The sequence below is a fragment of the Mesoplodon mirus genome, assembly GCF_964341445.2.
Source record: "Mesoplodon mirus genome assembly, chromosome: 15".
NCBI classification, from domain to species: domain Eukaryota; kingdom Metazoa; phylum Chordata; class Mammalia; order Artiodactyla; family Ziphiidae; genus Mesoplodon; species Mesoplodon mirus.
This window is the reverse complement of record NC_138991.1, coordinates 17,730,696-17,754,838: the sequence shown is the minus strand read 5'-3', so window position 1 is coordinate 17,754,838 and position 24,143 is coordinate 17,730,696. Positions and strand designations below refer to the sequence as shown.

The 24,143-nt window shown below is 44.5% G+C and overlaps 1 protein-coding gene across 1 annotated transcript in view; it reads right to left on the bottom strand.

Annotated features, from left to right (window-relative positions):
* PTPRT (protein tyrosine phosphatase receptor type T) overlaps positions 1-24,143 on the bottom strand; it is a gene marked incomplete at both ends in the record, with an annotated part of 1,080,119 nt that overhangs the window by 282,701 nt on the left and 773,275 nt on the right. The window contains 1 exon segment of the mRNA XM_082644817.1: positions 353-554. Coding sequence (XP_082500943.1) covers positions 353-554 — 202 coding nt within the window.

Sequence of the window (24,143 nt, the reverse complement as noted above, 5' to 3'; positions counted from 1 at the left end):
GCACTGCCAAAAGGAATACTCCTGAAAATCAATCACATTTTTACAAATCAATCTGTATGGGGAAAATGTACTATTTAAGGCAACTGTGTGCTAGATAAATTATCTGGTGAATCACTCAGCATTCCCTCTGGTCTAGTCTAATGGATATATTTTTTATACTTTAGGAAGTTCATGGATTAGGTTTTCTCCATGAGATTACAGCAGTGACACACAAGGGACTGCACTGTCCTTGTTGCTCCAAAGTCACATGGTGATGGTTGGCTCTGCCCTTTTTCACTCCCAGGAATATTAGGAATGGAAAACACCACCACCACCACCACCTTTCTTCCTTTCCCATTTCTAGGACAGATACCTGAAATTTTGGTGGCGATCCTGGTGGTAACAGGGGGCCCAAAGCCCTTTGCTGTGCTGGCCTTGATGGTGAAAGAGTAGGTGGTCCCGGGGTACAGACCCACAAAGAGGTGGTGGGTTTCATTCCGAAGCTTGAACACTTTGCCCCTCTGGCTGGAGAGGTCAGCACTCGGGTCCAATGAGCCCACGGCCTTGTAGTTGATCTGTACAAGGAACCAGCAAACAAACATATCAGCGCCTCACCCAGGAAGCTGGGTGGAGTCCATATGGAGGAACATCAGGGGAGGAAAGCAGAAGGCGTGTGAGCTTGGTCAGCACTTCTGCTGTTAGCATCCATCTTACAGATGATCCCAGCCTCCCAATACTCCATGGCTGATGTTCTGGAGCATCGCTATCCAATAGAAATCAAATTTAAGCCACATACATAATTTTCAATTTTCTAATAGTCACATTAAAGGAAGAAAATAAGAACATAAAGTAAAATTAATTTTAGTAATACATTTTGTTAAACCCAGTAGATGTAAAATGTTATCATTTCAACCTGCAATCAACATAAAAACTTAATGAAATATTTTATATTCTTTTATTCATATTAGGTCTTAGAAATCAAGTATATATTTTACCATATGGTACATCTCCATTTGGACTAGCCACATTTCAAAAGCGCAGGGATCCTGTGTGGCTACTGGCCATCACATTGGACAATGTGGCCATAGAGCAGTGTCCAAGTGTAGCATCCTGATAAGAATTATCTGGAAGCCTAGGGATAGGGAGGGTGGGAGGGAGGGATACACAAGAGGGAAGAGATATGGGAACATATGTATAACTGATTCACTTTGTTATAAAGCAGAAACTAACACACCATTGTAAAGCAATTATACTCCAATAAAGATGTAAAAAAAAAAAAAACTGAATACATGCTGGCAGAAAACAGTAAATAAAAACCCTGCCAAAAAGGAGGATTTGCTAAAGAAAAAAAAAAAATGCAGCTCATGCATCCCCCTACTCCACATGGTGCTCTCTGGTGCTTTCTTGTGCATTATCTAGTTTGTCTTCCCTAAAACCTTGTGGATGTCAGAGTATTTATTCTCATTTTAATGTTGGAGAAACTGAGGGCCAACTGGCAACAATGTGTATTAAACCAGCGCTTTTCGAAATATCTATGGTGAAGACCCAGTTCTGTTTCCCAGTCCACTGCGGACCCATAATGATCCAAAGACCACATCACACGTGACTCATCATGTGAGTCTGGCAATAACCAAACTGTTCTACATTATGTGCAAGGAGACATGTCCACCGACCACACATATAGGTGTCACAGCAATGTCAAGGCCCTAAGAAGTTTCTAGATGCTCACTCTCAACTTCTGCACTTATCCTGCTGTGAATGTAACAAAACAGCTGGCATCCCTGGCACTGGCCCCCAAGGATCACACTCTGAGAAGCACATTTCTAAATTACACAGTTGTTAAAGAGGCAAACTCAGGGTTTTTTTGTTTATCTAGTTTGTTCTATTAAAAGTGTTTTATTAGAGTATAATATATATACAGAAAATTATACAGCTCAATGAATTTTTACTAACTGGACAGGACCATCTAACCACACCCAATCAAGAGACACAACATTACCAGACCCGAGATTTTCCCCTCATGCCCCCTTCCAATCCTTTCCCTCCTCCCCCCAGCACGGATACCCTCTACCCTGATGTCTAACAGCATAGACTAGCTCTGCCTGGCTTTGAACTTTATATACATGGAATCCTACAGAGTGTACTCTTTAGTGTCGGCTTCTTTCTCTCAATGTCCTATGTGAGATTCATGCGGCTGTCACATGCAGCCACACATCAGGCATTGTCACGGTTATGCGGTGTCCTATCACTGACCCAAGAGTAAACCCAGATCTGTTGGGTTTCATTCATTCATTCACTCATTTGCTCCTCCACAACCATTCCCCGCACACTCCTGGACTATTCCAGGGCCTGCACTGTGTGCTCCCATGCCCTAGCAAATGAATGCAATGAACACAAGCTAGGCCCTGTCCTCAAGGTCTTCTGTTCCAGAACGAGGTAAGTCAACTACACAGACACCTCACATCACTTTGTCTTTTGTCAGGAACGTCCCATGCTTGTCAGGAAGGCCAAACCCAGGCAGAAAAGGTAATATACCAACTTTACCTCAAAAATAAGCAGTGGGCTGTTTCTGGCTAGGGCACCAAATGTTCCAGAGAAAGCAATAACTTCTCTCTCCCCTATGAAGCAGGAGCAGTGCAGTGTAGCAACTGATGTCACATGTCAAGGACAGAGGCCAGACTTGGTCTGAAGTGCAGTGAGCCCAGGAGGAGAAATGTACAGAACTGAAGGAACTGGCCATTGTGCTAGCAGAGCTGGTACGGGCACCCATCTAGCAGATCCCTGGGGGGGCCGCCTGGTCACCCCGCCCACTCCAGCCCTTCTCAAAGGCAAGCACTGCAAACATCTGCCTCTTTTTGTTTGAGGGCTTTTTCCCTGGGTACTCACAGGAAGTGCTGGTTAATTCACACCCCTGGAGGAGACTGGATTAATGGGAGTTGACAAATACATTCCACGGCTCCTCTTGTGATACCCCTGCAGCATCCCTGGGACTTCTCTGAGGGATGCCACTCCACTTGCCTCCATAGGTAGTCGACTGGAAAACACACCCATCGTTGGCTACTTTCTTTCCCTTCCCCACTCCCTAGTATTTCCCACACTTAATAATCTGCTCGTGCTCAAATCCTTGTCTCAGGCTCTGCTTCTGAGAAATGCCAAACTAAGGCGAAGTGCTCAGGGAGGTATCTCAGGGGAGAACTGAACTAATACCTGGCGGGGGATACAGAGTCAGAGCAGAGGAAGGAGCACTCTAGATTCTAGGCAGAGGGAATTAACCAGGCCAAGACCTGGGGTGGGAAAAGGCTTGGGAGAACCAAGAAAAGTCCAGTGTTGACTGGATAGTGGTGAGCAAACAGGAGAGCTGTGTACAGCTGGATTTCAGTTTTCCCCAGCGGCAGATGTTTGGAGAGCTCTGCCTGTGTCTGCTAACCCAGGCCACCAGGGGAGAAGACGTGCTGGAGCATCCTTTGCAAATTCTGCCCCCTTCCCCTGCCTGGGCTGATGGCAACTACATTGATATACAGACAATGGGTGGTAAAATTCATGCCTTATTTACTAGCCAATTCCTTTTCTGTGCTCCAAATTCAATCCAGAAGCGACTCAATTTCCACCTAGCTGTCAGTATAATATACTGTGCTCCCCTGCTCTCCTAACCTTTCCTGCTATTACAGGATCCTCACTTACTTGTAATGAAACACTATGAATAAATCAATGTATGTTAATATAGCGTGTCTTCAATTTTTTATGAAGGGCTTCACCAAATCTAATTCCCACTGCTTTGTCAGAAACAGTCTTTGAAAAATTTAACTTTCAAGTTTTACGAAGTTAGTGTGGGATCGGGCTGGGGAGGGAAAGGAGGAAGGTGAGAAAAATTGAATGGGATGGAGCTGGGACCGTAAAACGCATCCTGCAATGTGACTCTTCATTTGCAAGTGGAGAGAGAGGAGGATTTGTTAGAATAGCAAACATAAAACAAGGAGGTAGTAAGGGAAAGAGTGCTGAGCTGCGTATCAGCCCTGGGCTCCAGGGATGGGCTCTGGCTGCAATGAAGTGCTCAGGGCCACCCCAGTCTCCCCTGGTTGCTCTCAGTGGGATCCCCAGCCACAAGCCAGAGTGAGCACTTCATAACAAGAATCAATCACCCCTTGGAATCAAAAGAGCAATGGTTTCCCATAGCTTTAGGGATTAGGACCACATTCTTACCCTGTGGTTCTCCATCACCTCACTGCATGAGCTGGCCTCTCCTGCCCTTCTATTTTTTAAAAAAAATTTATTCACTATTTATTTATTTTGGCTGTGCCAGGTCTTAGCTGTGGCATGCGGACTCTTAGTTGCAGTATGCATGTGGAATCTAGTTCCCTGACCAGGGATGGAACCCAGGCCCCCTGCATTGGGAGCGTGGAGGCTTATCCACTGGACCACCAGGGAAGCCCCCTCCTGCCCTTCTATCTTGCATTCCAGGCCTTATTTCAGTGTCTGAAAAGAGCCATGGTCTCTTTTGCCACAGGGCTTTTGCACCAGCTATTCTGCCAGCTCAGACACCTTTTTCCTTCTCTTCACCTTGTTAATGACTCCTCATCCTCAGATCTCAAGTAAAATGACACCTTTCATGAGCACCTTCCCAGACTTCCAGGTCCTCCTATTTTATGTCCCCAGAGTCACATGGCTCTCCTTTGAACCACTACTTTTATATTGAACCATGAAATTATTTCATTGATGAGTCCCTTTTCCATCAGCCCAGGAGTCGAAAAAGTAAAGCCCGAAAGCCAGATTTGGCTCATCGTCTGTTTTTGTAAATAAAATCTGACCAGAACACAGCCTCACCATTATTTCTGTACTGTCTGTGATAGCTGCTGACACGCTACAAAGGCAGAATTAGGTAGTTGTAACTCCACAGCCCACAGAGTCTAACATATTTCCTCTCTGACCCTGTATAGAAAGAGTCTGCTGAGCCCTGGACTAACTTTAAGCTCTCAGAGAGCACAGATCTTATGTGGTTTTTGCTCCGCATTTTTCCCCTTGGATAAATGAATGAATGATCAAACCAGGTTATGTGGCTTGAGCAATTTGCTTAACCTTCCAGAGTCTTGGGCTCTTGAAGGGTAAAATACTCCTTTTAATTCCAGTTTCTGTTTTGAGTTGTATTGCAGAATGACCTGCAGCTTCTTTACTCCTGGAAGGCAGCCCCTTTGTTCAGAAGTAAGGCCCCAGGGGGGAGTCCATGAGTGACTTTAGCCTGTGCATCAAGGCGCCAGCTGCCATGGACCAGGGAACATCTTGGGAAGAACAGGCAGCCCTTCCACCGTGGGCTGATGAGGAGGGGGCAAGACAGGCGGGGAGAACAGAAAACAATCTCCCTCAAACAGCCCATCAGGAAGGGCTTGCTTGTGTATTGAACGTGTTGAGATTGAGCCAGGCTGTGCTCCAGGCACTGGACCAGGTACAGGGTTAGACCACAGAGGTTCCACGTTCAAAGAGAGCAGGTGACAAGTTTCTGGGCCTGAGGATGAGATGGTGGATGGTGGTTAAGGGAAGATATGAGATAAAGCAGAGCTGAGGGAAGTGGCCAGGACTCAGAAGCAGGTTGTCAGAAGACGCAGTCATGAAAAAACCACCATTTTGGAGCACTTCCTCTGTGCCAGGCACTGTGAAGAGGGACTCACATAAAAATCTAATCATTTAATCATTTAATCATTTAATCCTTAAAAAAAAAAGGTGTGGATTCTTTATGGTTATTCCCATTCCTCAGCTGAGGAAACTGAGGCCAAGAGAGGTGACATGGTCAAAGTGCAAGCCAGGGTGAGGACAGCTCTGCGTGCGATCAGGCAGCTTGCTGGAAGGACAGATGGTGACCCACCATTCATGAAGTGTTCTCTGATGCCTCGGTTTCACCACAGTGGGTACCACGATGCAGCCAGAACCTGGATAAGTCTATTTGGAAACACAGGAATGCCCTGGAAGGACCTGATTGCTATTCAAAGAGCTCATGCCCTAACAGGTGACCCCATATTGAGGAAACACACAATGGCATCGATTGTCAGTGTTGATAGCATAAACTGGGTCAAGACCTGCCCACCTACAGCTTGAAGCTCCAGAAGCACCCTCTATAGCTTAGCATCCTCTCCTCTTGCTACTATACATGTGGTGTCTTCATCCTAAACCTTTTGGGGAAGGGAGGGTTCAGTACCCTATGTTATCCATTCCATCTGCTCCTGACTTTCTCCAAATGGTTTCCAGTCCATTTTCTGGAAGTCTCAAGATAGCAGAGTTTTAACAAGGCTACAGGTAAAATAGATTGACTTGGTCAGTTCCATGGATAAAGGTTAATTTTTTTTAAAACTCAGAACAACTGGTTAAAATCTTTCATCCCTCTTTTTTTACCTATTGTAAAAGTGTTTACAGGCATGGTCTTTTCCATCTTCTTGACTTCCAAGGCAAATGTATAAAAGGAGACCAGTTCAAGGTAATCTCCTCTTGTTAGAAGTGTAGTGTTGATGCTTTGGTTTGCTGACAATTGAAAGATAAAATGTGAGCATGTTTCCTTCTGAAGAACAGTGTGGATGCACAGATGGCTGCAATGTACATGCCAGTGACTTCTTGGCCATGGGGCCCTTGTATTTCCTAGAGAGCTGAGGACTAGAATAACAGCAGAAAAATGATTATGACCAACACACATATTGCTGTTCCTGGGTTTCTAACACCGCTGAGCCAGTGAAGGAGTGCAGGGACTTGCCACTGCTGTGCACAGACAACTACTGCTTTTGCTTCCATTGTGATTGAATCATTCTCTCCGTCAACAGATGTTCGCCAAGAACCGATTCTGTGCTGGACTCTGTTCTGAGCTCTTGAGAAACACTGGTGAAGAAGACCCAGTTCCTGACTCTGGGGACCAACAGAGGCATTGGTAGATATTGCAGGTAACCAAAGCCTTTGGGAACACAGATCTGGGAATAACTGCTTCTGCCAGAGAGAGTGAGGACAGCATCCCAGAGAAGCTGCAAGAGCACTGGGCTAGGCTAGTGGTCCTCAGCCTGGACTCCAAAGCATATGCCCTGAAGACCTTTCAAAAAGTACCAATGCCTGCACCCATGCCACACTAATTGAATTGAACATTTTGGCTACAAAGACCTGGACATCAGTACATTTTTAAAGTTCTCCAGGAGATTTGATTGGGCAGCCAGGGCTGAGAATGCTGGATCTGAGCCCTAAAGCATGAAGGTGATTAAGCAGAAGAACTATGAAATATGGCACATGCCAAGGAAAAGTATCCTAGAACAGCATGCTGAAGGAATTGGAAACACACCATTGGCATATCACAGTGAGAGTTGCTGAAGGCAGGATTCACTAATGAATGCTAAAGTTGGTGGGTGAAATGAAGGAGAAATGGAATATTTGCATAACCTTCTCTCTCCCCAAATGTAATAAGACCACAAGTTCTTTGATAACCCTCCTCCCAGAAGGTGGAGCCTAATTTCTCTCTCCTTGAGTGTGGGCTGGAGCTAGTGACTTACGATGGAAAAGGGAAAAATGTAGCTTTAAAGCGAAGAGATCTGGCAGACAAGGGCTTAACCAAGGGATCAAGGTCAACGTTGCCAATGACAAGTCAGTCACGTTGACATCAAAGGCTCCCTGGTATGTGATGAGAAGCATACATACCATCTGTGGTCTTCCTCCCCAGAACCTCCGTGCATTCATGAGACAACATCAGACTAGCCCAGACTGAGTAATGGTCATCACTCTTAAAAAATGTCAGAGTCATAAAGACAAGAAAAGCCCGAGAAACTGTCATAGATTCGAGGAAAATAAGGAGACGCAACACCTAAATGGTATGTGGGAACCTAGAAGGAGAAAAAAACACCTAGGGAAAAGCTTGGGAAATCTGGGGGGGAAAAAAAAAGTCTGGAGTTCAGTCAATAGTAATGCACAGATCTGAAGTCTCAGATTTTGTTTTTGTTTTGTTTTTAATTAATTAATTTATTTATTTTTGGCTGCTTTGGGTCTTTGTTGCTGCGTGTGGGCTTTCTCTAGTTGCGGCGAGTGGGGGCTGCTCTTCATTGCAGTGCGTGGGCTTCTCATTGCGGTGGCTTCTCTTGTTGCGGAGCATGGGCTCTAGGAGCACGGGCTTCAGTAGTTGCGGTGCGCAGGCTCAGCAGTTGTGGCTCGCGGGCTCTAGAGCGCAGGCTCAGTAGTTGTGGCGCACGGGTTTAGTTGCTCTGCAGCACGTGGGATCCTCCCGGACCAGGGCTTGAACCTGTGTCCCCTGCATTGGCAGGCGGATTCCTAACCACTGCGCCACCAGAGACGCCCCTGTGAAGTCTCAGTTTTGATAAACATACCACTGCTAGGGAAGATGTTAACATTTGGGGAAGTTGTGTGAAGGGTACAGAACTCCCTGTACTATTTTTGTAACTTTTTTGGGGGTAAATTTAGAATTATTTCAAAATAAAATGTTTATGAAACGACAACAAAATGTGGCATGCTGGGTTTTGGTACCTGTGAGGTCTCTGTGGCTGCAGAATAGAATCTACAACAAATACTCAGTGAGCTCTGGACTTGGCCCTGTGCTAAGAACTGGAGAGCCTTCAGAAACTTACAGTCCAGTGCAGGAGGTGGGCATGACCACAAGAATGAGTCATAAAGGCACTTGTAGTTTACTGCTTTGAAGGAAGGGAAAATGGTTCTTGGGAGCATCTAATAGAGAAGGCTTCTGGGGTCCAGAAGTCTTCACCATAGAGTGTGAAGGTGTTAGCCAGATGAAGGGGGTGGGAGAGGGGATGGGGGGAAGTGATGGGAGTCAGAGAGTGAAGCAAGAGGAGGCCAGAGAGATGCCCTTGGGCAGGACGGCTACTGACCTATGAGTGCTTTTGTGCAAATAAGAAAAAGGCATTTCTCTAGGCAGATGCTGACCCCCCACTCCCCAATCCCAGCCCCCTGTACTTCAGTGAGCTGAAAGTACCGTTGTGAGAAGGAAAAAATATGCCTTTCTTGATGCCTAGTCATAGTCCTCCTGACAGATACAGGAGGTAGCTTAGTGGGTTTCACCCCCTTGGTGGTATAGAGTACAACCCATGTGACAGTTTGTGACAGTCCTGCATTGAGGTCAGGTCATGGAAGTCTTTATGCGAATGTTCAAATGCTTGGATTTTATCTTGAGGGCAGTATAGAGTCATTAAATGGGAGGGATACAGCATCATACCTGTATTTAAGAATGGTGCTACTAAAACTGTGGTCTATAGACAAAATACCATCAGCATCGCCCAGGAGCTTGTTAGAGATGCAGATCAGGGGCCCATCTCAGACCTACTCATCAAAATATCTGGGGTTGGGTCCAGGAACCTGCATTTTAACAAGTTCTCCAGGTGATGCTCATGTGTGTTGAATTTGCAGAGGCACCTTTGCTGGCGAGGGTACGGGGTTCTGAACTGACTGGAGGAACAGCCAGGGCCTGGCTCTCATCCAGATGACAGGTGACAGAGAAGGCCTGGTTTGGACTGGAAGCTGAGGGGATGGAGAGAAGGGGGTGAATCTGAGAGCTGTTGAGTTCCAGCTGGTGAAGGGTAAGGTCCCTAGAGGTGTAGGAATGAGGTAGAGCCCACACGTGGCACCGGGCCCGAAGGGGGATGAGTCTTTTCAGGGAACTACTGGGCAAGGTCTGTGAATGTCCACCAGCCTGATCCTTCCGATGCTGTTGACCTTCAAGAATGAGAAGAGTCGGGGAGGGGAGACCATTGGATTTTAGCCTTGCAGAACCTTATTGAAGCCTAGATCCACCACATACCAAGAATTGCGTTACTAGGATATATTCTGTAACCTCACCAGCCAAAGTGCTCTCCTAACTATCGGATGGGGCACAAATCCCTGGGTAGGCCCTGCTAGGCTTCTCTGGTTCCTAAGGCTGAGCTCCAAAGTCAGGGGCCCAGACTGTGGGCTGGGCTGGCTAGGCCAGGGTCTGCCTGGGCTATGCTCCTTTCCAGGAGCATAGCTGCCAGCACAGGAAATGATGCCTGCCATTTGCTCGGCACAAAAGTCCTGCTGTCGCCCTGCAGGGAGCTTGTTCTAGTCTTGTGTGGACTCCCTTGGTCGCCAGGGAGGAAAGATGTTTGCCCAACTTGACTTTTGCTGATTTCCAATCAGTATCCTGTTCTCTGCTTTCAGATGGTTTCCTGGTGGCTCTGGGATCAAACACTAGGAGAAAGCAAGCTCTGAATACAACTGGTCCAGGGTCATTAGTATTCACCACCCAGCAACCAAAACTGAAAGGCTGGCCAGTAGGTGATAATAACAAGAATTAACATGTATTGAATGCTTACCATGCACGCCCCACTCTCTTCCCTAAATCACCACCCTGCCCCTCAGATCCCAGGCAGACTTCAGGTGGTGTCTTTCTGTCAATACATGATCCCCCTACTAGCATCTCAGCCCCTCCAAGCCTCACCACTGGGCTACTTCTCCGTCTCCTCTCCCCCACAGGGGAGGGATAGTCTGACAGTTTCACTCTTTCAAACTGCTCTGAATTTCAAAGATGCCGTCAGATTCCCATAACGGGGCCACCATCAACTCTGATGGCTCTAAGCTTTTTCTCCCTAAACTGTCATAATGCAGCTTAATAGTATGAAGCTTAAACCTCCTTTCAGCTTTTAATCTCGTGCTGGGCTGTCCTGGGTGCTACAATTTTATTATTTTCATAGAAGTCTTTTTGCTTAATGAGTCTGTCTAGTGATATTCCCAATTGCTTTTACTCTGCATTGCAATATTTCTCAGGTTTCTAAGTGTAAGCTGCTTGCCTTCCAACTTCACACTCAGCTGACTGCTGTTCTGCTGAGTTTAACCTGGTTAAGTTGCTAAGTTGCATGACCAATTCCTCTGCGGTTGGCTTTGGGCATGGAGATGAGAGAGAAGCTGAATAATCCCTTGACCCTGTTCCCTGGAACCCTGTAGCCCCACCAATGGCCTTTCTGGCAGAGACAGTCTGGGGAAATCCTTCAATGAGGGCAAGGCCTGGATGCTATGTATTCATTGCTATAACTGCCAACACCCAGCTTGGCACAGAGTAGAAGTCAATGGGGTTTGCAAATAAATGAGGATTAATAACGAAAATGTAATAAACTCAGAATGTGGTACGGCTGGGTTTGAAATGAAGTCATTCTGATGCCAAAGTCCAGCATTTTCCACCCAGAGCTGCCACTTTGCCCTTAGCCCTCTGTACATGTATGTGACCATTTGCCAGGGGGACCATTGGCTGTGGGTATCGGCAACCGTCAGGCTCTAAGGCTCTGCAGTGGGTCTGTCTGGGCCCGCCTCCCTACAGAGGGACTTACCAAGCATCCCTGCAGCTGGGTCCATGACTCAATTAAATTACGTATTTAATAATTAACGAGGCCTAAGTTGCTGAAGCTCTTGTCCTCTGGGGTCTGAGTTTCCACCTCTGTATAAGTAGAAAGGCCCTTCAGCGCTTTCCCACTTTTGGTGCTTTTTAAAAATGGCCACACATCCTGGACAGCCCTCCCACCAAGGGGTAGAACTTATGTCTCCCTCTTGAGTCTAGGAGAACTTGCGACCACTTTGACCAACAGAGTGTGGAGGAAATGGTGCTGTGTGGCTTCTGAGACTGGATCATAAAAGGCAATGCAGGGCTTCCCTGGTGGCGCAGTGGTTAAGAATCTGCCTGTCAATGCAGGAGACACGGGTTCGAGCCCTGGTCCAGGAAGATCCCACATGACGTGGAGCAACTAAGCCCATGCACCACAACTACGGAGCCTGCAAGCCACAACTACTGAGCCCACGTGCCACAACTACTGAAGCCCTCGCACATAGAACCCGTGCTCTGCAACAAGAGAAGCCACCACAACAAGAAGCCCGCGCACTGCAGCCAAGAATTGCCCCTGCTCACTGCAACTAGAGAAAGCCCACGGGCAGCAATGAAGACCCAATGCAGACAAAAATAAATAAATAAAATAAAGAAATTTATTTAAAAAAAAAAGGCTATGCAGCTTCTGACCTGTTCACAGGGGTTGCTCAAGTCTACAGCATCTAAACTGTTGTGTAAGAAGTTTAAGCCTGTGGGATGGCCATGCTGTGAGGAAGCACAGGGCACATGAAGAGACCCAGCTGAATCAAGTCTTTGAGTCCTACTGTCCAGGCACCAGACTGGTAAGTGAGCAAGCCTCCAGATGATTCCAGTTCTCAGCTGACTAGTCACTCCCAGCCATTTGAGTCTTCTTGGCTGAGCCCCTAGATGTCATGGGGCTGAAACAAGCCAGGCTTTTTTCAAATTCCTGACCCACAGAACCTGTGAGCATTATAAGGTTGTTGTTTGATGCCACTAAATTTGGGGGTGGTTTGTTACACAACAACAGTAAGTAGAACATCATTTGTCCATTAGACTTGAGACTTTCTTGAGAGCATGGAAACCATTTTATTCACTTTTGTAGCCCCAAAAGGAAACACAGTATATGCTCAATAAATACATGCTACCTTCTTAACCAAGTGATCAAAGTTAACGACTCTAGTAATGAGAAATATGGACATCAAGTGCCTCCCGATAAGAGGCTCTGGAGGAAGGAATATCCCTTATGTGGTAGTTTTGCCAAAAACGTATAACCTGAATTAAAGAACAGTCTACACAATGACTGACCAGTACTCTTCAAAAGTGCCAAGGTCACAAAAGACAAAGACTGAGGGGCTGTCCCAGACTAGGGGGAAACGAAGACATAATAATAATAATTGCAATCAATGTAGGATCCTGGATTGGAAATAGGACATCAGTGGGAAAACAAAGTAAAACTTAAATAAGGTCTGTAGATTACAGTATTCACATATTGTAGTTTAAAGTATTCATCCATGTTAATTTCCTGGTTTCATACATTTCACTGTGGCCATGTGTGATGCTAACATTAAGGGATGATGCATATGTGGGAACTGTACTAATTTTGCAATTTTTCTGTAAGTCTAAAAGTATTTTAAAATTAAATATTTTAGAAAAGAAAGAACAAAAATAAACGTTTGCTAAGTCACATGGATTGGCTAGTCTGGAATCATGGAACCACAGGTCAGAAGTCAAAGGCTCAACCCTCTGCTTCTCACTTCCTTGTAGAAATTCATTGCAATAACAATATGAGTTAATACTTATTGCCATTCAACTCTGCCAGGAGCCATGCCAAGCGCTGTCCATGAATGACTCATTTAGTCACCACAAGTTTGAATCTGCCCATTATTCTCCCCATTTTACAGATGAGGAAACTGAGGCACAGGGAGAATAAGTAATTTTGCAGGGTTCTCACAGGTAGTAAGTGGCAGAGCCAGACCTGGAACTCAGGCAGTGGGAATCTAGAGTCCACCTGCTTAACTAACCTCAGTGCTCTGATGAGTGCCTCAGTGCCATGATAAGTGGCCAGTGTTGCTTCCAGGGTCTGGGAGACCAGAAACTGCTGGGGGAAACCTGTTTGGCAAAAGGTCAGCTGGAGTGAGAGGACACACCTGGAGTCTGGAAGGACAGGAAGAGCTCCTGGTAGAGAGCTGGGGACAGGGATGCCAAAGTTAAGGAGAGCCGGGCTGGAAGTAAATTTGGAGATTGGAGGGAGACCAGTGGGCTGCTACCTGACTGAATTTTCCACGCCCCCCAGAGCCTTCCTCCTTCCAGCTTGGAACTTCTGGCCCCCTTGTCAGAAGGTGAAGGCAGGGGGCAGATTTGCGCAGCCTCTCCTTGGAGAAATCCACTGATCACATAATCACACATTCTGGGTCAGCAGGGGGCTGAAGGCTGAAGTTTCACTCCACCACATTTTTCCTTCATTCAGGATTTTTCTCATGAAATTAAAATAGAATTGACTTTTCTCTCCCACCTCCCCTAAATTAGGCATTAGGAAAGGGGTAAAAAGGGTGGGCATACTGGAGATCTGAGCATCAGTTCCATCTAGCAGAATAGCATTTGTAAGATATATTATTAGCCCCTGTTATTATGAGAAGGCTTTGTGAAAGTCTATTTTTATTTTTTTTGGTTGTATCTCCTCCTCCCCACAAGAGATGAAAGCTTTTGTTTTTCTCCCTTTTTCATTAAAATGATCTTTTATTCTAACACTCTTTTCTGTTGGTCTCAGGTGAGAAGCTCCTCTTCTAATCTTGCAAATGTGTTATTTCCCCAGAAGCAGACACACAGCAGGTGACATTGCTATTTATGGAACTGTCATTTCTGGTGAGATAGGTCATTAGGAACCTCCTATTCTGTGGTGACCCCAGGCTCTCAGCTGGGTCTAGAATAGAACCTTACAGCCAGAGGGAGCTTTTCCATTTACAAACAGTCGGGAGAAACCAAGGCTCAGAGAGGTTAAGAGGCACATCTAGGGTCACACAGCAGATCTTCTCTGAGAAGGCAGCTGTGCGATTACAAAACAGCTTGGGAGGGAACCAGAAAACCTAGGTGCAAATCTTGATGCTTCCTCTTAACAGACGGTTGTCTGGAGCAGCACTGCCCACTAGAAATAGAATGTGGGCCACATCTGTAATTTTATATTTCCAAAGAAATAATTTATATTTCTTTAAAATTTAAGAAAATTTTAAAGAAATAGGTGATATTTATTTTAATAATATATTGCACTTAAACTAAGATGTCCACAATGTTATTATTTCAATATATAATCAACACACCGTTATTAATGAGATATTTTACATTCTGTTTTTCTACTGGTTGAAATCGGTGTGTAGTTTACACTTCCCGCACATCCTGATTTGGATTAGCCACAGATCAAGGGCTTAATAGTCAAGAGTCACTAGCAAAATTTTCCCCATGAAATTTTAATTCTACAGGTATGTTGTCTAGCTATATATGGGCTCTACACATACCTGCATAACTGTTTTGGTACCTTACGTATAGTGTGAAATGCATATGAAGAGGAAGATTTTTTTCACGGTCACAGGAACATACATATCGATAATTACCTTGAATGTGAATGGATTAAATGCTCCATCCGAAAGACACAGGCTTGCTCAATGGATATGAAAACAAGACCCATATATATGCTGTCTACAAGAGACCCACTTCAGACCTAGGGACACATGCAGACTGAAAGTGAGGGATGGAAAAAGATATTCCATGCAAATGGAAATCAAAACAAAGCTGGAGTAGCAATACTCATATCAGATAAAATAGATTTTAAAATAAAGAATGTTACAAGAGGCAAGGAAGGACATTACATAATGATCAACGGATCAATCCAAGAAGAAGATATAACAATTATAAATATATATTCATCCAACATAGGAGCACCTCAATACATAAGGCAACTGCTAACAGCTAAAAAAGAGGAAATCGACAGTAACACAATAATAGTGGGGGACTTTAACACCTCACTTACACCAATGGACAGATCATCCAAAATGAAAATAAATAAGGAAACAGAAGCCCTGAATGACACAACAGACCAGATAGATTTAATTGATATTTATAGGACATTCCATCCAAAAATAGCAGATTACACTTTCTTCTCAAGTGCACATGGAACATTCTCCAGGATAGATCACATCTTGGGCCACAAATCAAGCCTCAGTAAATTTAAGAAAATTGAAATCACATCAAGCATCTTTTCTGACCACAACGCGATGAGATTAGAAATGAATTACAGGAAAAAAAATGTAAAAAACACAAACACATGGAAGCTAAACAATACGTTACTAAATAACCAAGAGATCACTGAAGAAATCAAAGAGGAAATCAAAAAATACCTAGAGACAAATGACAATGAAAACACGACAATCTAAAACCTATGGGATGCAGCAAAAACAGTTCTAAGAGGGAAGTTTATAGCTATACAAGCCTACCTCAATAAACAAGAAAAATCTCAAATAAACAATCTAAACTTGCACCTAAAGGAACTAGACAAAGAAGAACAAACAAAACCCAAAGTTAGCAGAAGGAAAGAAATCATAAAGATCAGAGCAGAAATAAATGAAATAGAAACAAAGAAAACAATAGCAAAGATCCATAAAACTAAAAGCTGGTTCTTTGAGAAGGTAAACAAAACTGATAAACCATTAGCCAGACTCATCAAGAAAAAGAGGGAGAGGATTCAAATCAATAAAATTAGAAATGAAAAAGGAGAAGTTACAACAGACACGGCAGAAATACAAAGCATACTAAGAGACTACTACAAGCAACTCTATGCCAATAAATTGGACAACCTGGAAGAAATGGACAAATTCTTAGAAACGTATAACCTTCCAAGACTGAACCAGGAAGAAATAGAAAATATGAACAGACCAATCACAAGTAATGAAATTGAAACTGTGATTAAAAATCTTCCAACAAACAAAAGTCCAGGACCAGATAGCTTCACAGGTGAATTCTACCAAACATTTAGAGAAGAGCTAACACCCATCCTTCCCAAACTCTTCCAAAAAATTGCAGAGGAAGGAACACTCCCAAACTCATTCTATGAGGCCACCATCACCCTGATACCAAAACCAGACAAAGATACTACAAAAAGAATTACAGACCAATATCACTCATGAATATAGATGCAAAAATCCTCAACAAAATACCAGCAAACAGAATCCCTCAACACATTAAAAGGTTCATACGCCATGATCAAGTGGGATTTATCCCAGGAATGCAAGGATTCTTCAATATATGCAAATCAATCAATGTGATACACCATATTAACAAACTGAAGAATAAAAACCATATGATCATCTCGATAGATGCAGAAAAAGCTTTTGACAAAATTCAACACCCATTTATGATAAAAACTCTCCAGAAAGTGGGCATAGAGGGAACCTACCTCAACATAATAAAGGCCATATACAACAAACCCACAGCAACCATCATTCTCAATGGTGAAAAACTGCAAGCATCTCCTCTAAGATCAGGAACAAGACAAGGATGTTCACTCTCACCACTATTATTCAACATAGATTTGGAAGTCCTAGCCACGGCAATCATAGGAGAAAAAGAAACAAAAGTAATACAAATGGGAAAAGAAGAATAAAACTGTCTAAAACTGTCTCTGTTTGCAGGCGACATGATACTCTACATAGAGAATCCTAAAGACGCCACCAGAAAACTACTAGAGCTAATCAATGAATTTGGTAAAGTTGCAGGATACAAAATTAATGCACAGAAATCTCCTGCATTCCAATACACTAATAATGAAAAACCTGAAAGAGAAATTAGGAAATACACCCATTTACCATTGCAACAAAAAGAATAAAATACCTAGGTATAAACCTACCAAGGGAGAGAAAAGACCTATATGCAGAAAACTATAAGACACTGATGAAAGAAATTAAAGATGATACCAACAGATGGAGAGATATACCATGTTCTTGGACTGGAAGAATCAATATTGTGAATATGACTCTACTACCCAAAGCAATCTACAGATTCAATGCAATCCCTAACAAATTACCAATGGCATTTTTTATGGAACTAGAACAAAAAATCTTAAAATTTTTATGGAGACACAAAGGACCCCGAATATCCAAAGCAGTCTTAAGAAAGAAAAACGGAGCTGGAGGCATCAGACTCCCTGACTTCAGGCTATACTACAAAGCTACAGTAATCAAGACAATATGGTACTGGCACAAAAACAGAAACATAGATCAATGGAACAAGATAGAAAGCCCAGAGATAAACCCACACACCTACTGTCAACTAATCTATGACAAAGGAGCCAAGGATATACAAAGGAGAAAAGACAGTCTCTTCAATAAGTGGTGCTTGGAAAACTGGACAGCTACATGTAAAAGAATGAAATTAGAACACTCCCTAACACCATACACAAAAATAAACTCAAAATGGATTAGAGACCTAAATGTAAGACCGGACACTATAAAACTATTAGAGGAAAACATAGGAAGAACACTCTTTGACATAAATCCCGCAAGATCTGTTTTGATCCACCTCCTAGAGTCATGGAAATAAAAACAAAAATAAACAAATGGGACCTAATGAAAACTTCAAAGCTTTTGCACAGCAAAGGAAACCATAAACAAGACGAAAAGACAACCCTCAGAATGGGAGAAAATATTTGCAAACGAATCAATGGAGAAAGGATTAATCTCCAAAATATATAAACAGCTCATGCAGCTCAATATTAAAGAAACAAACAATCCAATCCCAAAATGGGCAGAAGACCTAAATAGACATTTCTCCAAAGAAGACATACAGATGGCCAAGAAGCACATGAAAAGCTGCTCAACATCACTCATTATTAGAGAAATGCAAATCTACAATGAGGTATCACTTCACACCAGTTAGAATGGGCCTCATCAGAAAATCTACAAAAACCAAATCCTGGAGAGGGTGTGGAGAAAAGGGAACCCTCTTGCACTGTTGGTGGGAATGTAAATTGATACAGCCACTATGGAGAACAGTATGGAGGTTCCTTAAAAAACTAAAAATAGAACTACAATACGACCCAGGAATCCCACTACTGGGCATATACCCAGGGAAGACCATAATTCAAACAGACACATGCGCCCCAATGTTCATTACAGCACTATTTACAATAGCCAGGTCATGGAAGCAGCCTAAATGCCCACAGACAGACGAATGGATAAAGAAGATGTGGCATACATATACAATGCAATATTACTCAGCTATAAAAAGGAACAAATTGAGTCATTTGTTGAGACGTGGATGGATCTAGAGACTGTCATACAGAGTGAAGTAAATCAGAAAGAGAAAAACAAATATCGTATATTAACGCATGTATGTGAAACATAGAAAAATGGTACAGATGAACCGGTTTACAGGGCAGAAGTTGAGACACAGATGTAGAGAACAAACGTATAGACACCAAGGGGGGAAAGCGACGGGGGGTGGGGGCGGTGGTGTGCTGAATTGGGCGATTGGGATTTACGTGTATACAGTGATGTGTATAAAATTGATGACTATTAAGAACCTGCTGTACAAAAAAATTAATAAAATTCAAAAATTAAGAAAAACCCAAACAAACCTTAGATTTGTATGTATATAATTTTAAATATATAAAACTTAGAGAATTTGATTTGTAAATATGTACTTTTAGAGTTTTCTGATATATAACAAGTGTGTATATATTTGTCTGTGTGTATCTCAGATTTGCCCTAAAATTGCTTTTTTTTCCCAACACTTAAAAAAAAAAAAGACACACACACACACACACACCAATTATGTATTGAGCAGTCATATAAACTAGCCATTATCTTAGGCGTTTGAGATATGTCAGTAAACAAACACACAAAATCCCTGCCCTCCTTGAGTTTACCTTCTAGTTGGCAGGGCAGTGAGAGGAGGGGAGAAAATTACAAAACACATAATACATATGTCAGTTATTTAATATGTTAGCGGATGATAAGTGCCATGGAAAAGGAACAAAAAGAAAACAAACAACAGCAGAGTAAGGGGTGCGGGAGTGCTGGGGGAGACTGATACAGGTTGTGATATTAACCTTTGGGCAGGTCCCATTGAGAAAGTAAGATGTGAGCAAGGACTCTGTAGAGGTAAGACAGTTTGCTAAGTGGGTACCTAAGAGAAGAGCATTCCAGGCAGACAGAACAGCTTGAGGACAGGCCCCAAAGAGGGATCATGTCTGGTTGATTTGAGGAACAGCAAGAAGGCCAGTGTGGCTGGAGGCCAGTGTGCAAAGGAGGGAAGGATGGGAGATAGGGCGAGAGTGGTGAATGGGGCTGTGCAGACCCTCTGTGAGTCCCTGCAAGGCTGAGGCTTTTGGTCCAGGTGGAGTGGAGGCCACTGCAGGTCATGAGTAGCATCAGGCCAGGACTCAGCCCCTGAGCCAGACCTGGTGGTGAGGACTGGCTGGACTGACTGAATTCTTTGTCTGTAATGGTGATTAATGACTTTTCTAACTCAGGCCAGAGACACAGGGGCCCATGACTCCCTGGGACTCCTCCTGGGCATCTGGGAGGACAGGCTGGTGCCTTGGTCCTACCGCCACGCCCTCTGGGTCCACAGGGTACTGCAGAGCCCAGCCCTTGGACCCTGCCTCCTTGTCAGCTGTTTAGAGCAATAACCCCCAAGTAGGCTTCCTTCGAGGGCCCCTGCTGGGTGAGTCGGGAGAACAAGGAACGTGCCCTAGGCCCTGGGCAGGAAAAATGAACACAAATTCGGGATGTTGAAGAGGTGTCTAGGAAGATGACCACTGCCCACCTGGCATGACCATTCCCAAGCTGGATCCCAGGAATGTGGAGCTGATTTAAAGATGTGAAAGGTTATTATAAGCAGTACTCTCTGAACGCAGTGACCCCAAAGCTTTGACAAGTATAGTCCTTAGTTTTAGCTTCCCATGAAGCCTGAGATCTTGAAACCCACTGGTCTTCAGGTTGAGGGATCAGGGCCGGGAGCCCAGCACAGCTTCCGAGACAAGGGATCCTGCTGGGCTAATAGTTAAAGTAACACAAACTCTTTATGAGGTCCACTCCTGGCATTCCAGCCTCCCATCGAGATGCAGAACTCACAAATCCTTCAAGTGTCAAGAAGGCAATTAAAGACTCTCTCTGCAGCATGTACAAGGTATGCGAGCAGCATGTACAAGGTATGCGCCTAAAAGGCACTGGGTGTTTCATGGGGGAGGTGGAAAGAATCATTCCATTGACTCGGATGAAGCCTTCTTCATCGAAAGATATCAAAATTTGCATGAAAGACATCTGGTACAGTAATAGCAACTGAAATACTCTTTGAAGTACTCTGAATACAAACACAGAAACACTCCCATGGAGATCTGTTCTGTCTAGCTTCTCGTCTTATCACTGTAGTGCTAGGTTCACTGCCAGCCTCGGATGGGCTGACGGAGCTACTCAGCCACACTGCCTTGGGCTGCCTCACCTGGGTGAGGGGCGGGGGAGTCTTCCCTCAGTTACTGCCTCTACGTCTGGCTCTTTCCTTCAATGACAAACAATCCAGGGGCTCAGATTTTGCCTCCAAAGAAAGAATCAGGAACGATAAGAATGCTCCAACAATACACGGGACCCTTAGAAGGGGGTTACCCTACCTGTCTCTCAGTCTGGGTGCCCCTGAAGAATTTTAATAATGTCCCATGCCCTCTCTATCCTGAACCTGTTGTGTTCAAAGCTACTCCCCCAATTCCCTGAACCACAGCTGCCATTTCTGAGTCAATGGAGTCCGTGTGCCATGGACACATCTGCCAACCTGCCTTCAACTGCTCGGAGGACAGAGACTGTGCTGAGCCCAAAGGGTGGGTTGGAGCTCAAAGGCCCAGAGTTGGTGGCGGCCAGAGTTAGTCCCATTGCAGGCTGCAGAAATAAGCTCTTCCAAGCACGTGGCAGGCAAATCAACAACCAAGCCAAGAGAGAAGTCAGTGTGCAGAAGGGAGGATGGGGGCAGGCAGACCAAAGGAAGCAGGAGGCAAAGCCAATGGAGAAGAGAAGGAAAGGGAGAAAGCTGGGTGCCCGACGCTCCAGTTACATGTCCATGACACCAAATCATTTCTCACGCGCTGCCCAGGATTGCCTATAAAGCCAATCTGAACTATTTTGATGGACTTTGCTTCCTTAAAAGTCTATTTCCCTGATGAGAAGATCTCATCTAAATAATCAGCTCATTTGGATTTTTCCATCCTTACCTTGCTCTTCCCTCAGCAAACAGCCCAAAGAATGTGGCTCCCTCAGCTCAGCAGCTGCCTCTGTGTCCCCTTCTCAATCTGTATCTATAGTCCATTCCACCCTGTCCCAAGTCCCGCACCCCACCTGCTAGGAGCCATGGATTCATCCAAAGTGCACACTCCAAACCATATTAACTCAAGGGGGCACCTGGTGTTCCCCAGTGCAGAATAGCCTGTGCAGGAAGCAGAACTGAATGTCAGTGCCATTTAAATGGAATGGTTGCTGCCATATAATCCCTCACGGGAAACTGCCCAAGAGGCAGCTAGGTGGGCCGATAAGGGCTTCTCTGCCTTGTTAGAGTTCTCGGGCACCAGCTCCAGATAAGGGCCAGTGACAGGGCTGACACCTGTGGCAGGTGTCAAGTCCTCCCCTTGAGCCACATGTACACACAGGCACACTACATGTCCCTGCCTGGCCAGGTCCATGGCAGAGGACTGGGCATTCCCTCAGGAGGCCGGGTTTATCCTGCTATTCCCCAGAAGAATACTAGCTCCTACTCACCTCTTCTCAAAGCGGGAGACAACTTTCTGTAGTGGTTAAGAAGGTGGACTTTGCCACTTAGTAGCTGTGAGACTTTGGACAAGTTGCTTAGCTTCCTGGTACCTAGATTTCCTCATCTGTTAAATGGGGATAATGAAGTCCCTGTCTCACAGGTCTGATTGAGGAAATCATTGAGATAATACCATAAAGCCCTTAGAACAGTGTCTGGGACATAGTAAGCACTCAATAAAGGCATCCCCTATTATTACCGTGAAAATGTTAAAGTCCATCAGTGGTTTTCCACTGCTTGTAGGATAAAACAAGTATCTATACCATGGCCCACAGATCCGGCATGGTCTGGTGCCACTGTTGCTCCCTTGCCATCTCAATGAGCACATGCCCCCTTGACCTTGCATTCGGATACACTAGCCTTCTCCCTACAGGTACTGGTCCTGCATCTCCCACCTTAGGGCTTGTGCCCATGCTGTTCCCTCTGCACAGCACTGTACCATTGGACAGTGAAGGAATAAGGACATTAAAAAGACACCATCACTGGCCAATATTCTGTTTGTGACTCAGGGCCTAAGCACTGATGACCCAGTCTTATGTCTCACATGGCTTCTTCTACCACCTTTCCACCACAGTCTAAACATCTACAGCCAAGGCACCACTTACAGAGAGTATACTAAGAAAAAGCAATTGACACTCTACTTCAAATCCTCTCCTAAAACCACCCTGGAAGCAAATCTTCATAGCCCATCTTACATATGCAACTTCACATTTACTTGTTTGCTTCTCTGACTAATACCTGTCACTCCAACCAGACTCGAAGCAATATGCAAACAGGGATCATATCTGCTATGTCCACAGCAGTGGCCCTAGCACAAGGGCACAGAATAGACCCTCAATAAATATTGGGTTGGCCAAAAAGTTCGTTTGGGTTTTTCTGTAAGATGTAACCAGAAAAGCTGAATGAACTTTTTGGCCAGTCCGATATACAGTAAATGAATGAATAAGCCTCAGTTTCAGTGCCCAGGTCTCTCTTCCAGCCCCAAAATGGCAAGCCCAGTTCCTGAAATTCTAGCCTAGTCCCTGGTTTGAGGGAAAGAAAGTCAGGAGCCTCAATCGCACTGGCTCATAAGTTTCAGAATCAGTCCTTTCCTCAAGGAAGGCACTGACAGTTGTGTGAAGGTGAGCTGCTCAGCTTGAGTCATCCTACCCCTGCCTAGGTGGACCAGAAAGCAAGGTGAGGATCACCCTGGGAGAATCAGATAAGGGTGGTCAAAGCTGAGGTTCCAAGTAAGTTTGTCTAGAACGTGGCCAGGGTATCAGCATTTTCGGCAAGCCTGCCCTACTGCTGGGATTTTGGTGCAGTTTGTCTTCAGGCTTTTGGAGAAGGAGGATAGTTGACAGACCTGGAACCAGGAGGCTCCAAAGGTCCTTTACTTCCCTACAAATCCAAGATGCAGTGAAGGAATAGTGAGTCTATCCTTCAACGATGAGAAGCTCCCTCAGAGCTTGGCTATGTTCCCAACTGAAGAAAGATAATTACAGACAGATCAGCAGGAGAGTTGGTCAGGAAACAGAAATTCTGGACTGGAGAGAAAAAGCGAGTTGGGAATTTTGGTAAAAAGAAGAGAGGGTCTGCTCCATTTTGATAAAGGGTTCTTAATTCAATTTAGAGGACGTCTAAATAGAATATAAAAAAACCACTGAGACTTATCTGGAAGCAACATAAGTGCACTGATAAATGAATGGATAAGCAAAATGTGGTCTATACATGCAATGGATCATTACTGAGCCCTAGAAAGGAAGGAAATTCTGACACACGCTACAACATGGGTGAACTTTGAGGACATTATGCTAACTTTTCTTAGCCAGTCACAAAAAGGCAAATATTGTGTGAAACCACTTATATGAGGTCCCTAGAGTAGTCAAATTCATAGACAGAAAGTAGAATGGCAGTGGCCAGGGGGTGGGGGGAGCATGGAGAATTATCATTGAACAGGTACAGAGTTTCAGTTTTACAAGATGAAAAGCATTCTGGAAATGGATGGTGGTGAGGTTGCACA